The sequence below is a fragment of the Oryzias melastigma genome, linkage group LG22, assembly GCF_002922805.2.
Source record: "Oryzias melastigma strain HK-1 linkage group LG22, ASM292280v2, whole genome shotgun sequence".
NCBI classification, from domain to species: Eukaryota; Metazoa; Chordata; class Actinopteri; order Beloniformes; family Adrianichthyidae; genus Oryzias; species Oryzias melastigma.
The window spans coordinates 24,192,667-24,206,530 of record NC_050533.1 but is presented as its reverse complement, the minus strand read 5'-3'; the positions used below and the strand labels follow the sequence as shown (position 1 = coordinate 24,206,530).

General features: G+C 39.2%; 1 protein-coding gene across 2 annotated transcripts in view; it reads right to left on the bottom strand.

Annotated features, from left to right (window-relative positions):
• The window catches only part of syne2b (spectrin repeat containing, nuclear envelope 2b), a 183,159-nt gene that overhangs the window by 138,811 nt on the left and 30,484 nt on the right, over positions 1-13,864 (bottom strand). The window contains exons 9-22 of one of the 2 annotated variants that reach the window (XM_024267764.2): positions 9,916-10,016; positions 8,058-8,147; positions 7,674-7,787; positions 6,666-6,803; positions 5,274-5,438; positions 5,051-5,163; positions 4,726-4,894; positions 3,539-3,635; positions 3,266-3,465; positions 2,988-3,152; positions 1,295-1,432; positions 1,112-1,213; positions 810-989; positions 535-693 (exon numbers count right to left, since the gene is read on the bottom strand). In XM_024267764.2, the coding sequence (XP_024123532.2) occupies positions 535-693; positions 810-989; positions 1,112-1,213; positions 1,295-1,432; positions 2,988-3,152; positions 3,266-3,465; positions 3,539-3,635; positions 4,726-4,894; positions 5,051-5,163; positions 5,274-5,438; positions 6,666-6,803; positions 7,674-7,787; positions 8,058-8,147; positions 9,916-10,016 (1,931 nt within the window). The remainder of the gene's footprint in view (positions 1-534; positions 694-809; positions 990-1,111; positions 1,214-1,294; positions 1,433-2,987; positions 3,153-3,265; positions 3,466-3,538; positions 3,636-4,725; positions 4,895-5,050; positions 5,164-5,273; positions 5,439-6,665; positions 6,804-7,673; positions 7,788-8,057; positions 8,148-9,915; positions 10,017-13,864) is intronic. The other variant, XM_024266355.2, reaches the window with a different exon arrangement.

Here is a 13,864-nt window from a genome sequence, read left to right as displayed (position 1 = left end):
TTTTCCTCCCAGCGCTGAGATGCCGCCCCCTTTGAATCGGCGCCCCGAGCAGCTGCCCGTATTGCCCGTGCCTAAAACCGCTACTGGCATTCACACTAGCATTATCACAGGTAATGCTATATATCTAGATCATAATTATGTTTAAAAAGTTATGGTTTTAAAGATTTAAAAATGTAGTTTTGGAGTGTTCAATAAATGTTTGTTCTGTTCGGCCCGGGACCTGAGGTGTTTTGGATTTTGATCGAGTTTGACACCCCTGTATATAGGGTCAAAGGTCACCTGTCAAAATTAGTTTGATGGAAAGCATATTCATGATCTCTCCAATGAGGTTACTATCTGAAACAAATTATTTTTCACCAAAGACAAAGTTTTGGTCTCACTGACTCAAATATAAAAAAAGGAATTTTTTTGGTGCTGAACGTTCACAACTTTGTTCAACTTTACTACACTCTGACTCTATATACGATAAAGTAACGACCATTAAATTAGTTGTCGCTTATTTTAACAACCGATTAGTCAGCGATTTAACCCTACCTGTGACTGAGCAACAGCAGCCTGCACTCTGTCATGGAGAGTGGTGGCATGGATGTACTGAATGGGGGAGTTCTTCTGGCTCGTCATCACTAAAACCTGAAGGTCCTGCTCTTCTGTGACCACCTGCCCCTCCAGTTGCAAACCCCGTGAAATAGTGGCCTGAAAAACACAGTAGGAACAAATTTAGAGGCAAATGGATTTGAAATGATCATCAAATGAGCATTCAAAGCAGCCTTTGAGGGGTCAGAGACCCCCTCTCGTTGGGGTTCCTGTACCCTTGCTCTCGGGTCCTGGCCTTGCTGCTTCATGTGTCGATCAGAAGCCTTCAGGACCCCATGAAGCTCCCTGGCTTCACTTTCCCAGTGCAGGAGCTCAGCCAGCCTGCTGTCCAGCCCAGACACACAAAGCTGCAGCTCCACACACACCTGCTCTGCCTCCAGGAGGGTCTTAACTATCTGTTCACAACACACACATACATTTGATTTTCCATAACAAAAAAAAAAAACAACAGGGTTTGTCAATAACTATTTATCAAAATGTGTAATACTGTTGCTAGATCATGAAGAATTTGTCGTACTTCCGGCGTTGCAAGCTTCACTTTTTGCAGTGGCTCAGACGGGAACTCTGGGGACGGACTCAAAAGCTCCAAATCAACATCTTTTATCTTCCTTATTATGAACTAAAAAAAGGAAATAAAGAAGTTTATTTCAAGAGACAAATTTTATGACAAAAATAAATCTCTGTGAAGGAGAGAGCCAACCTGCAGTCTTTTCCTGTAGGTGCGTAAAGGACCTGCCTTCACCTCCAGAGGCTTTTTCAGAATCAGAGTCGCTTCTCGGATCAGAGCTTGCAGGTTCTGTGCATTCATTTGATCTACAGCGGTTTCAGTGACACCTTCCTGGAAAAGACGCACAATCTAAGGAAACAGAATGTCTTTGGTACCAGTTGGTTGGAAATAACAATGGTCCTGCTGAGAGCTACTTCTCAACAAAAATACTTCTATTAAACCATTATTAACAACTCACTACAGCTTCTCCTATACAGAAATGAGCAAAGGACCAAAAGTCTTTCCTTGCTTTCCCCACAACCCTACTCCTGTTCCCACCTGAGTGATAGATCTGACAAACACTTCACCCAAATCTAAGCTATTCCAGTTCTAAAGCCAATTGGTCAGACATTCTGATCTGACACGACAGGCCTGAAAGCTCAGGATAACCAGCAGACGAACACAACCGTTTACTGTGGAGCTACAGATGACCCCAGAGTCAAAGTAAAAGCTGATTCAATCCTGATGAAAACTTGACAAAAAGCAGCCTTGACGCTGTAGCTACTAGGCTGGTGCGGTATTACAGTAATACAGTATACCAGGGGTGTCAAACTCAATCAAAATCCAAACACACCTGAGGTCGTGGGCCGAACAGGATAAACATTCATTGAACACTCTAAAACTACATTTTTAAAACTTTAAAACATAAATTTGAAACATAATTATGAACTAGATATATAGCGTTTCCTTCGATAATACTAGTGTGAATGCTGTAAGCTGAATTTGGCCACTGAAGATGCTGAAATTGATAGCTAAAAACGCTGAAGCTGAAAATACTGAAGTTAATAACTAAAAACACTGAACCTGATAGCAGCTAAAATATTAGCTTAATGCCAAAAGGGCCAAAAAAACTGAAAAAACAGGTTAGCTAAAACAGCTAGCATGTAGCTGAAAAAAATGGCTAAACTTCAAAATAGGCTAAAAACTGAGAAAAAGTTTAAATCAGACAAAACAGCCTAAAATACCTAGAAAGTGAAGCCTAATTTAGACAAAACAGCTAGCATGTAGCTACAATATTAGCTAAACTCCAAAATAGGCTAAAAAAAATCTTAGTAAATGCCAAAATAGTCCAAAAAGCTGCAGAATGGCCACTTTTTAAAACTGTAACTTTTTAACATAATTATGAATAATTAAAAGGCAGGAATATTATTTCAGAATAAATCAATTTAAACCTTAAATAGTTTACAATATTTACTCTCCATAAAAATATAATCCAGCAGTTGGGTAATACCACTGAAGTTGTGCTTACAAAGTTCTTAGTTAGTCGAGGTAATACCGTATACCGAGCTAAAATGTGGAGGAATATTAAATGTATTCAAATGTAAATACTGCCCAATCCTAATAGCTGCACAACATTTACAAAATCTTTGTCCTCCAACACAAATGTTCTGCAACCTGCAGGAACATCAGCAGCATGACTCGACTTTCACATTTATCCCATAATGACCTGGGGCCACGATGAAGTCAAAAGAAAGGTCTCGATTGAGTTTCCTGTCTAGATGTGAACCATAGGAGATGTCAGCACAGAAAATGCACAATGACACAAAGCTTGATTCTTCTCTGGATTGAGCCAGATCTAAAATGAGGGAAACAGAAGCAGCTGACCAAACTGTACACGTTTACTCACAGAAGGCTCTGTCTTGAGGAACTCTGCCCACTGAAGATTGAGTTTTCTCAGCTCCTCTGCCCGGTTTCTGCTGCTCTGAGGGTCCGTTGATCCCATCAGGAAGCTACCCAACTCATTCAGCCGAGAGTGTTGCACAGTCCACTCAGCGATAGAGTCTGCCGTCGCCTTAAACAGATAAAAACACCAATCCCAAGAAGTTAATAGATATGACTACTTCACATATTTGTGATTGGTTTTGCACTGTGAACTCAGAAGGTTTGTTCTGGTGTCATTCATACCAAAGGTCTGCTGTTGCAGCTTCGCGTCACAGAGTTCTGTTCAAGCCAAGCCTGAAAGGAGCTGAGAGAGTCGTCGTACGAGTCCCAGGCTGACAGCACCTGGCCCATGCTGCTCCGGACAGCTGGCACTTCCCTCAAAACTGCAGCCGTTTCCTCCTCCAGCTGCTTGACCTGCTGACTGACCTGATGGTAATCTGAGGCTGGAGGCAGAGACCGACATGCATCAAGACCAATGCCTGGATTCACAGTCCAGGTCTGGAAGAGCTGACTTACCAAGAGCAGATTTGTTGGAGTATTTTTCAGAAATCTGCTTTAGCTTCTGGAGAGCGCTTTCCAGCAGAGAGGGTATCTCCTGGACGTTTATTATTTCCTGTGTTGATTAAAAGAAGTTTCAGGTTAGAGCACGGGTCAAAGTCAAGGCCGGGGGGCCGGATCGGCCCTCCAGATCATTTGATTTTATTGTTATTAATGACCAGATGTTATCTTGCGCTTATTTCTAACTTGCATAATTTTGACAAAATATATTTTTATGGAGAGTAAAATATTAAAAGTTATTTAAGGTTTAAGTTGATTTATTCTGGAATAATATTCCTGCTTTTCTGTTATTCATATTTATGTTATAAAGTTACGGTTTTAAAGTTTTAAAATTGACATTCTGCTAGCTTTTTGGAATATTTTTGCATTTACTAAGTTTTTTTAAGCAATTTTGGAGTTATGCTAATATTTCAGCTTTATGCTAGCTGTTTTGACTAATTTGGGCTTTTTTTCTGTTTTTTTCTCTGTTTTGAACTTAGGTTAATCTTTACATGCTAGATGTTTTGGCTAGTTTAGGCGTTTCAATTTATTTTTCAGCTATTTTGGAGTAGCTAATAATTTGGCTACATGCTAGTTGTTTTGGTTAACTTTGGCTTTTTTACAATTTTTTAGGATATTTTGAAGTTTGAGTTTTTTTCCAGTCACATGCTAGCTGTTTTTGTTAACCTAAGTTTTCTTTTTTTTTGTTTTCAGCTTCAGCTTTTTTAGCTATCAATTTCAGCATCTTCAGCAATCACCACTAACATCTTCAGTAGCCAAGTTCAGCTTCCAGTATTCACACTAGCATTATCACAGGTAATGCTATATATCTAGTCCATAATTATTTTAAAAAGTTACAGTTTTAACGTGTATTTGCCGTTGCATTTGATGACAAGCAAGTTGTGTTGTGTGAAGGCAAAAAAATACAGTAAGAAGAGCACTGACCTTCATCCATCTGAAAAAGTTCAATCTAAAGAACTGTAACTTATGAATGACATCAACATTATATGAACCCTTTCACAACATTCTTCTACTCAATCTAATCTGAAGCTTTCGCAGCACAGAGTCAACCTCCATCAGTTCCATGAACAGTCGATTCTATGATCCTTTTTCATCTTAGCAACATGATGGTTTGCATCCGCAGAATTCCAGTCAGCATGACTCACATGCCATTCTTGCATCAGCACCCTGACGGCCTCCGAAGAGATGAAAGGTTTCTTCCAGATGTGGAGTTTCGTCCTGATCTGCCCCAGCAGATCCAAAACCGTGTGGCGGTGCTCCCGGTACTCCAGCTTTATCCCATGGTACTTAGCAGTCACTCTGACACTGGTGAACCTGGAAAGCATCACAAAGAGCATAACCTCAGAGGTCAAACTCCACGGGGACATGATGTGGTAAGTTCTTTCCACACATTCTGCAGTCTTAAGAACATCAAGGATGGATCCAGCTGGACCGCCGTGTCTCTTCTGCTTATGTCTGATGTAAACTCACCTTCTCTTCAACTCGTCCATCTTTTCAGAGGGAACCATCATGTTCCCATACTCATCCATGTTCTTGAAGGACTGGAAGGTCTTCATCTGCTGGGGCATCTCCTCCAGGCACACCTGCAGGATTGGACAGAAAGCCCTTCCATTAACATGACAGGACAGAGTTCATCTTTAGAGATCAGAGGATGGGTTCTCAGAGTCTGTTTGATGTGTGTTTGAGAGCTTACTCTGAGCAGCTCCTGTTTCTCCCGAGCGTCATCCGCTGCACGGCCGTGGTCCTGAGGCTCGCCTTGCTCCTCCACCAGTGCTGCCTCGGTCCTCAACAGCCAGCTGCCCACCATGTCCAGAGGAGCAGGAAGACTCATGTCCAACTCCATTCTATAGTCTCGCAGCTTGATGGACATTCAGAGAGAAGGAAGACATGGCATGAACTCAAGGTCTGTGCATGAAAAGAGACTCCAGCTCCTCTGTCCAGAACAGGAAGTTTTTGGTCCCTAGAGGGTCATAGATAGGCTGCATCTTAAGATGTGTCTTGCAGTTCCCTTGAGGCTGCAGCCACCTTAAGGGACATAAAAATGTAAGATACTATTGTCATGGATTGTGAAATATTTGCAAAGATAATATACGTTACATGCACTTATGACTTACTGGTAATGCTTAGGGTTGGGGACCGATTGGGTTTTATTCAGTTCTGAAGCGGTTCTTTGGTTTCAGTTCCTAATGGGTCCCAACTTCAGTACTTTAGTAATAAAAAATAATGTCTTCATCTTCCAAGATCAACTCATTTTGATTCCCGAGTCACATATTGTAGCGTGGTTAAGACCTCCGTGTCAAAAATTGATGTTTTGTGTGTCGTCGTTTTTTAAATCAAAGCTCCCCAAACTACGAGCTACAAACCGGCAGCCCGCCCCTCTTTCGTCGCCCACCCAGTATTGCAGGAAAGTAAAAAGGATTGTCTACAACTTCAAAGTACTGAACGGAGTAGTAGTGGTTGACATGTCCTAAGACAAATAGACCCTAAACTAAGCACTGAAATGCGGCACCATTCGCAGCAGCTTCTTTTGGTTTTGGTAGAACCGCGTGAATCATAACGGTTCCCACTTGGAACCACATTTTGGTGCCCAACAGACACTCTTAAGATGCATTCACACCGAACGTGAATCACGCAGGAGAGGCGGCCAGTTTCAATGTTTAGTCAATAAGCGTGTTTGAGATGACCAAAGCAGACGCAGCGCAGCGCAGATCGCCTGCAGCGCGGGGTATGCTGGTCACTTTCTTTCACCAACGTCACACGGCGCCATCATGAAGTATCACGGGACAAGGACGGGTTCAAGGCGCTTACCTAAGCCAGCACAGCCAGAAAATAGGTACTGCGCTACAAGCTAGCATCTACAACCTTGATATTTAGTATGGACCACCTTCATCCTCCATACAGGTTCGCACATTTTCTGCCATATCCACCTGTTGTTTTAAAGTTTAAGAGACTGAAAGATCCTCCAACTTTTAGAACTCTTTTAAGAATTCTTTAATCAGATTTTTGCTCCCTTGTTCATAAAGTATCACCACTAACTCTTTTATATTAATGTTTTTGCACTTCTGTAGTGTAAAAAGGGCAGAACCTTTTCACTGAGAGCGTCCCACGCCTCCCTCAGAGCCCGCTGCTCCTCACTCAGCGTACCAGATCTTCTCATTGCAGTCAATAAAGGCATGATGGGCCGTCGCTGTTCATTGAAGGAGACCAGAAAGGTCTGAAACACCTGAGGAAGATCAGAAAAGTCATCGTGAGGTTACCAGAAATTAAGGTACTATTTGATTGGACCAAGGGTGTCAAACTCAATCGCACAGGGGGCCAAAATCCAAAACACAGCTTAGGTCGCAGGATAAACATTTATTGAATTAGCTTCAAAATAGCCTAAAAATCTGAAAATGAGCTAGCGTGTAATTATTACCCTAAACAGCCTAAACATTTCTAAAAAGCCTAAATTAGCAAAAACAGCTAGGATATAGCTGAAATATTAGCTAAATTCCAAAATAGCTTAAAAATCTTTGTAAATTCCAAAATAATCCAAAAAGCTAACAGAACGCCAATTTTGTAAACTTTAAAACAGTAACTTTTTAACATAATTATGAATAATAAAAAGGCAGGAATATTATTCCAGAATAAATCAACTTAAACCTTAAATAACTTTCAGTATTTTACTCTCCATAAAAATATATTTTGTCAAAATTATACAAGTTAGAAAAAAGCTCAAGATAACATCGGACCATTAATAACAGTAAAATCAAATGATCTGGAGGGCCAGACTTGTCTTTGACACATGCGGTTTAAACAGAGTTCAGTTTTCTCCTTGATCTGAGACCTGGTCAGTCCTGTTGACAGTTTAACCCTTTAACACCAGAGCTCCAGTGGTTATGATCTCTGAGTTACTGTAACACGATCAAGCAGAATTTCCTTCAGCAGATTCTGAAGAAGAAAAGCGGTTGAAAAGTAACAGCATGTTAAAGATTTTGTGTTTAAGTGTCACCGGCGACGCCCCAGGTTTTAAAGGGTTAACAGGTTTGTGAACAACACAGAAAAGTTCAACCAGAAGCCATAAGTTTCAGGATTGGCATTCAGAGCAACATACATGATATCTCTCAGAGTAGCTCTCCCCCTCCGTGGAGTCCCACCCCTCCAGCAGTTCATCGTAGGCCTGACCCAGCCAGCACGTCACCTCCTGCGCCTTACGGTCAGGTGTGGCCTGATGTGAAACAGAAAGAAAAGTTTTAGTCTCACTCTGATCATCTTTGGATCTATTTTTTAAAGTGAAAAGTGAGTTTGAACAGCTCAAACATGAGGTTAATTAGTTAATTTAGAAATTTGCTGAATTCAAATGAACTTGTGATGCATGAGTAGTTTTTTATTTACCATAATTTGCTTTTTATTGATACATTTTGTATTAGGTGATATTTTTCTCATTTCCTGGAAGTCTGGGGAAATCTAAAACAGAGGCAGAAGGAGGCTGTTTTACCTTTCGAAGAGGTGAAGCAGAAACAGCAGGAGTGTAGTGAACAGGAAGGCTGACAGGAGAAGGACACTTAGGAGGAGTCAGGAATTGTGTCTGCATCGGGATGGGAGGACATGGAGGAAAGAGGAAGAACAGCAGAAGCAAAGAGGAAAAATGTTATCAAGTTTAGATGAAAGGTGGATATGGTGAGTCCATCCAGATCTGTGCATGTGTTTACACAGCAGAGAAAGAGAAAAGCAAGACCGACCGACTGAAGAGGGCAGCACTGGTGCTGTCCAGAAAACAAACACAAAACTGTGAGAGTGCAGAGTGACTTCCGGTTACATATGATGTCTATCGTTTAGAACGGTAAAACTGACAGCTGAACGCTGTTTAAAGCAATTTTACATAAATAATGAAAGGTAACCTAACCAATTAGTACATTTATTTTCTAAGTGTCCTACCTGGTTGTATTTGTTTTCCTGCCTGCAGAATGCTCTACAGCTGCTTCACCAGGATGATATTAAACGAGTCGTGGATTATTTCTCTCTGATAACCCAGAAGGTTACAGGAACTTCCTTGAATGCTGCTCGTTTGATTGTGAAGGTAATTCAGATTTTCTTCTTCTATTTTGTGCTAATGCTAACACTAGCTTTCCATGACAGGGATGACACGTGGAGCAGAAGATCTTTCTGACCAGTTTAACATGCTTACATTTCCATTAAGGCTGCCACGATTAATCGACTAATCGATTAGTCGTTACTTCATATTATATGGAGTCAGAGTGCAGTAAAGTTGTAAAGGCATCATGCTAGCGTTTTGGACTATTTTGGCATTTATTGAGGTTTTTTTAGGTTATTTTAGAGATTAGCTAATATTTCAGTTGCATTCTGAAATGTTTTGGAAATTTAGGCTTTTTTTTTTGGTTTTTGAGGCTATTTTGGAGTTTAGGTAATATTTCAGCTCCATGCTAGCTGTTTTGCCTAATTTAGACTTTTCTTTAGTTGTTTTGACTAATTTGGCATTTTACTAATATTTTAGCTGGCTATCAGCTTCTGCGTTTTAAGCTATCAGTTTCAGTGATTTCAGCTATTTACTTTAATCTTTTTTAGCTGTCAGCATTAGCATCTTCAGCAGCCAAATTCATCTTACATCATTCACACTAGAATTATCACAGGTAATGTCATATATCTGGTTTTTAGTTAGTTTAAAGCTAATGATGGTAAAATGTGTGCTTTACATCTAGTTTGCACATGACACAATAAGTCGACTAATAATCGGCGACTAGTCGACTATTAAATTAATCGTTTGTGGCTGCCCTAATTTCCATGTTCACAAGATCACTAAAAACAGAGCTAAGGTGTGATCATTTCAATGTGTCTTACAATAAAGTAAAACTAAAAACTGTTGCGTTATTTTCTGACGTAGCACCACTTTCCTGTTGCTCATAACCGTGTCTGATCGCTGCAGGAAAATAAAGATAAACAAGGATCAAGATAATTTGAAACCGTCAAAAAAATATTCCTACTTAAATCATAACTATTTTTATAATTACCTCTTAAAATACCCCAGAAACAACAAATATCTCTTATTACAAAAACTACATTTAGCCTGAGGTGCAGTTGAAACATGCAGTAATGTGCATCTTGTCTGCACCTATTACCTTATACAGTTTGGCAGGACATTCATAAAATAAATACTGTCAGTTTTTCTGTTGAAATTGGAATCCAAATTTCTTAAAGGCTAAAGTAAGACTATGCAGCTCCTTCTAGGTTTTGATCAATAGAAAATGAGCCAAAACGGATCTTTTACTGTTGAAGGCTGCAGACCCCTGATCTACATAAATACCAGGAGTGAAAGTTCTGCCGGGCTCCATACTGACCTGAGATTCCTCCTCCATGGCTGGAAAATCCCTGGAGTACTGCAGGAACTGAGCCACGTACGTCATGATGGACTTCTCGTCTGGGTCCCGAACGTCCACATCTGCATCCACAACACAATCCTCCATGATGCTCCTGCTACAGTCTGACACACTTCTGAAGCAGAAGCACCTCAGTGATGCCGTCCCTCCTTAAAGTATCTGCTGCCGATAAAGTTCACGCAGAACAGATGAGACAGACCAGGCTTTGTGTGAAGCAAAACAGTCAGCAGACTTTCTTCGTCATGCAACTCTTCCTCAGGCAGCAGCTCTCTTCATCACACACTTTCAAGTGTGGAAACAATTTATGAATCAATTTAACATCAAGTATTGTGACTAAACACTTTTAGCACAACGTATCAAAGCAGAGAAGCTCCTCAAACTTTGACAGGAATTTATTGCAGAGGGTGGATTATGAACAAATCTGCAGGTTAAATCAGATCAAATTACAAATTTTCAGGAGCTAATAATCCTCATCTGTAATAATCCATGAGATTTTTAGATGGATGGAATTCTCCAAAACTTAAAGAGAGCATGAAGATAATCAGAAGCCCGCTCCTGCTCTTGACTGTTTTTCTTGTACACTCTACAACAGACACGACTATAAATATGTGTAGATTTAAGAAAGTGTGAATGAATGTGTTTGCAACACAAAAAGAACTGAAATGACTAAAGACAGCCGACACTCTCAGAGATTTCCTCTGAAACTGAATTTAACACCAGAGTTTAGCCCCAGAGTTTACATTCTGCTGACTATCCTAGCTCTTCAACCGTTGGCACAATTAATAGATTTCCAGACGTTCTGGAGAAAAACACTCTGGTGCTGATATGCAACACTTTACTTTGGTAAGCTGTTACATTTGAAAAGATGTTTTTTTTTCTTTATGCCACCAGACTCAGGAGATTCACTTTCATTGTGCAAACAGTCAAAAAGTTAAGCTACGTATAAAAGTGTGTGGTATTTAGCTGTCTCCGGTGACATTTCTGTTGTTACAGGGATAACCAATGATGCAGTTCTTCTGACGACCACTATGGGAGGGTTGCTAATGACAATCTCTTTTATTTAAAAAAACAATCCCAGTAGTGTTTTAATTATGATTATTACATATTTAACTAAAATCTCACAACCTAAATGTCTCAAAAAGCCATTTTTCATGTTGATCTGTATTGAAGCGTTTGTGACTCATAATTCAAAATAAGAGTAAACACTGGAAATTCTTTTTAATTTTTTTACAACGTAACTCCATTAACTGTCTCTTAAATAAAATGAAAAAGCAATCCTCTGAATGGCTTTTCCATTTTCATATTGAACAGCGCTCATTCTGTGACATCATTTAAATGATAAAGAAAATGGTATTTGATATTTAATTTCAAAATGTTCTCTGGTTAATGAAAAATCATATTTAAAAATTAAAATGCGTTAACACAAATGCTTTTTCATTTTCACAATGTAACAAAAAAAAAACTTGAATCCCTCTCAAAACCGTAGTTCTGCTGAAACCAGGGAACATACCGTTTTCTGAAATAAACTCACTACAAACTAAGAAACTCTGCAAACGTCCTCAGCTCAGAAATGAAAGAAGGCAAAAGTTTGATGTAGGTGACAGCCTCTTTTTACATGCCAGCTCCCCTAAGGCTGCTCTCCATTTATTCTGACCTTTTGATGTTGACAGGTCTGACATTACAGTCATGGATTAGCCAGGAAAACTGCTAGCAGGTTTGGCATGACCTTTAAAATTAAAAGTATACAATAATTTTAAAATGTACTGATAGACTTTAAAATTAGCAGAGTTTTGTAGATTTGATAACTTTAGTAAAATACATTCAGTTTTTCAGGTGTACTACCGGAAAAAGTAAAAAATGATACATGGTAAGTAGGGAAGTAAAAGATATTAGATACGAATCAAAAAAATGATCGAGCAACTGCAGTATTGTTTGAAAACCACAGAAATGAACAAGATTGTGTTGGTTAAAAGGTATAAAATCAATCAACAACTAAATAACCAATTTCTGGCAAACGGCAGATTCTCTCTCTGCTTTTTTTCTCTACATGCGATGTTAACAAAAAGCTTGCTTCTTCCAAGTCAGTAAATGCATTTCTCTGTCAATTTCTCTGCCTAATTATTTATAGCTTTAAATGCCAAATTAATGAGAAATATCTAGATTTTTGGTAAAAGAATCAGACTGTATCGTATTGCCAAAAAGTGAGTTGAATCCTCTAAGTATTGATTCATGGAACATGTATCAAGATGGGTATCGAACTGGCAGAGTTAAATTGTTTTTGCATAAAACATGTGTAAAAATGTTGTATGCCTGTTCAGGGTTGCTATTTTATAATCAAGTTTATAATCTAGTTTTATTTCTAAACTGATTCTAAAGGAAGTCTTATTTTGGAAAACTATTAGATTCTCCTTGACATCCGACTCATTCTTGATGCATGACATGGATGGGCTCATTCACATGTCTGAAATACATCCATTTATTTCTTGAAGCAGCTGCACCAACCGGTAAATTGAAGCCCCAATCAAAAAAAGTATTTATTTTTCTTTTGTCAAAAACAGAAGAGCCTTCAACTTTAAAATAAAAGAAGGTTTTAAACTAAAAGCAGAAGTGTTTACTCCAAATATGGATGTATTGTGACAGTTGTTTTCAGAGACCACAATAATGCTGTGTAATGTTACAAAGATGAAGTTGTTCAAATGGTGGATTCCTGTTTATGATTTTACGTATAAAATACAGTTTTGGTGATGGGGGTGGGGGGTGTTGTTTATTGGTCACACCTTAAAAGTCAGACAAGGGTCAAGTTGGCTTCAGATTCTTTAGCTTCCACTTTGACGGTTATGGGTGAAGGGAAAATCTATTTCACATTTTATGGTTATAATCTAGTAGAGAAATACAGTTTAAAACAGCTGCAGATATTCTACAGGATAAAGATAAACTTTACTCTCAAAAGTTACGTTTTCTGAACTAAGCCTTGAATGTCACAACTACTTCCTGGTGCATGTGCACTAGACATGTTCTGCTTCTGGATTATTGATCAGCCAAAAGGCAGCTTAATCTTTCTTCCACCAAAACTCCACAGAAATTAACATTCGTTTTGCTAAAAACGGCTCCAGCATCAAAGTGCAGAACTAGTCAGTGTTAGAAAGAAAACATCTGGTTTGAGTCAGAAAAACCTTTCTACATGTATCTTATAACTGTTTCTCTACTGCAGCAATGCTGCCACAAACAATTATTTTAATAGTCGACTAATCACCGATTTTTTTTCCTGATTAGTCGACTGATCGGGTCATGCCCAAACTGGAAGTAAAACACACATCTTAACCATCTAAAAACTAGATGTATAGCATTACCTGTGATAATGCTAGTGTGAATGCTGTAAGCTGAATTTGGCAGCTGAAGATGCTAGTGATGATAGTTAAAGATACTGAAATTGATAGCAAAAAACGCTGAAACCCATAGCTGAAAATGCTGAAGTTAACAGCTGAAATCAATGAAGCGATACCCCGGTAAAATATTAGCTAAATGACAGATTAGCCTAAACAACTGTGAAAAAGGCTAAGTTAGCACACAGCTGAAATATTACTTAAACTCCAAAATAGCCTAAAAAACAAACAAAAAAGCCTAAATTAGCCAAAATAGCTAGCATGTAGCTGAAATATTAGCTGAACTCCAAAATAACCTAAAAAAACCTTACTAATCTGGGTGACCGAGCTTCTCACACTATCTCTAGGGGAGTGCTCAGCCACCCTCCAGAGGAAACTAATTTCTGGCGCTTTTTGTCAGGATCTCGTTCTTTTGGTCATGACCCAGAGCTCATGACCAAAGATGAGTACTGGAACAAAAATCGACCGATAAATTAAGAGCCTTGCTTTCTGGTTCAGCTCTCTTTTCTCCAAAACGGACCGATGCA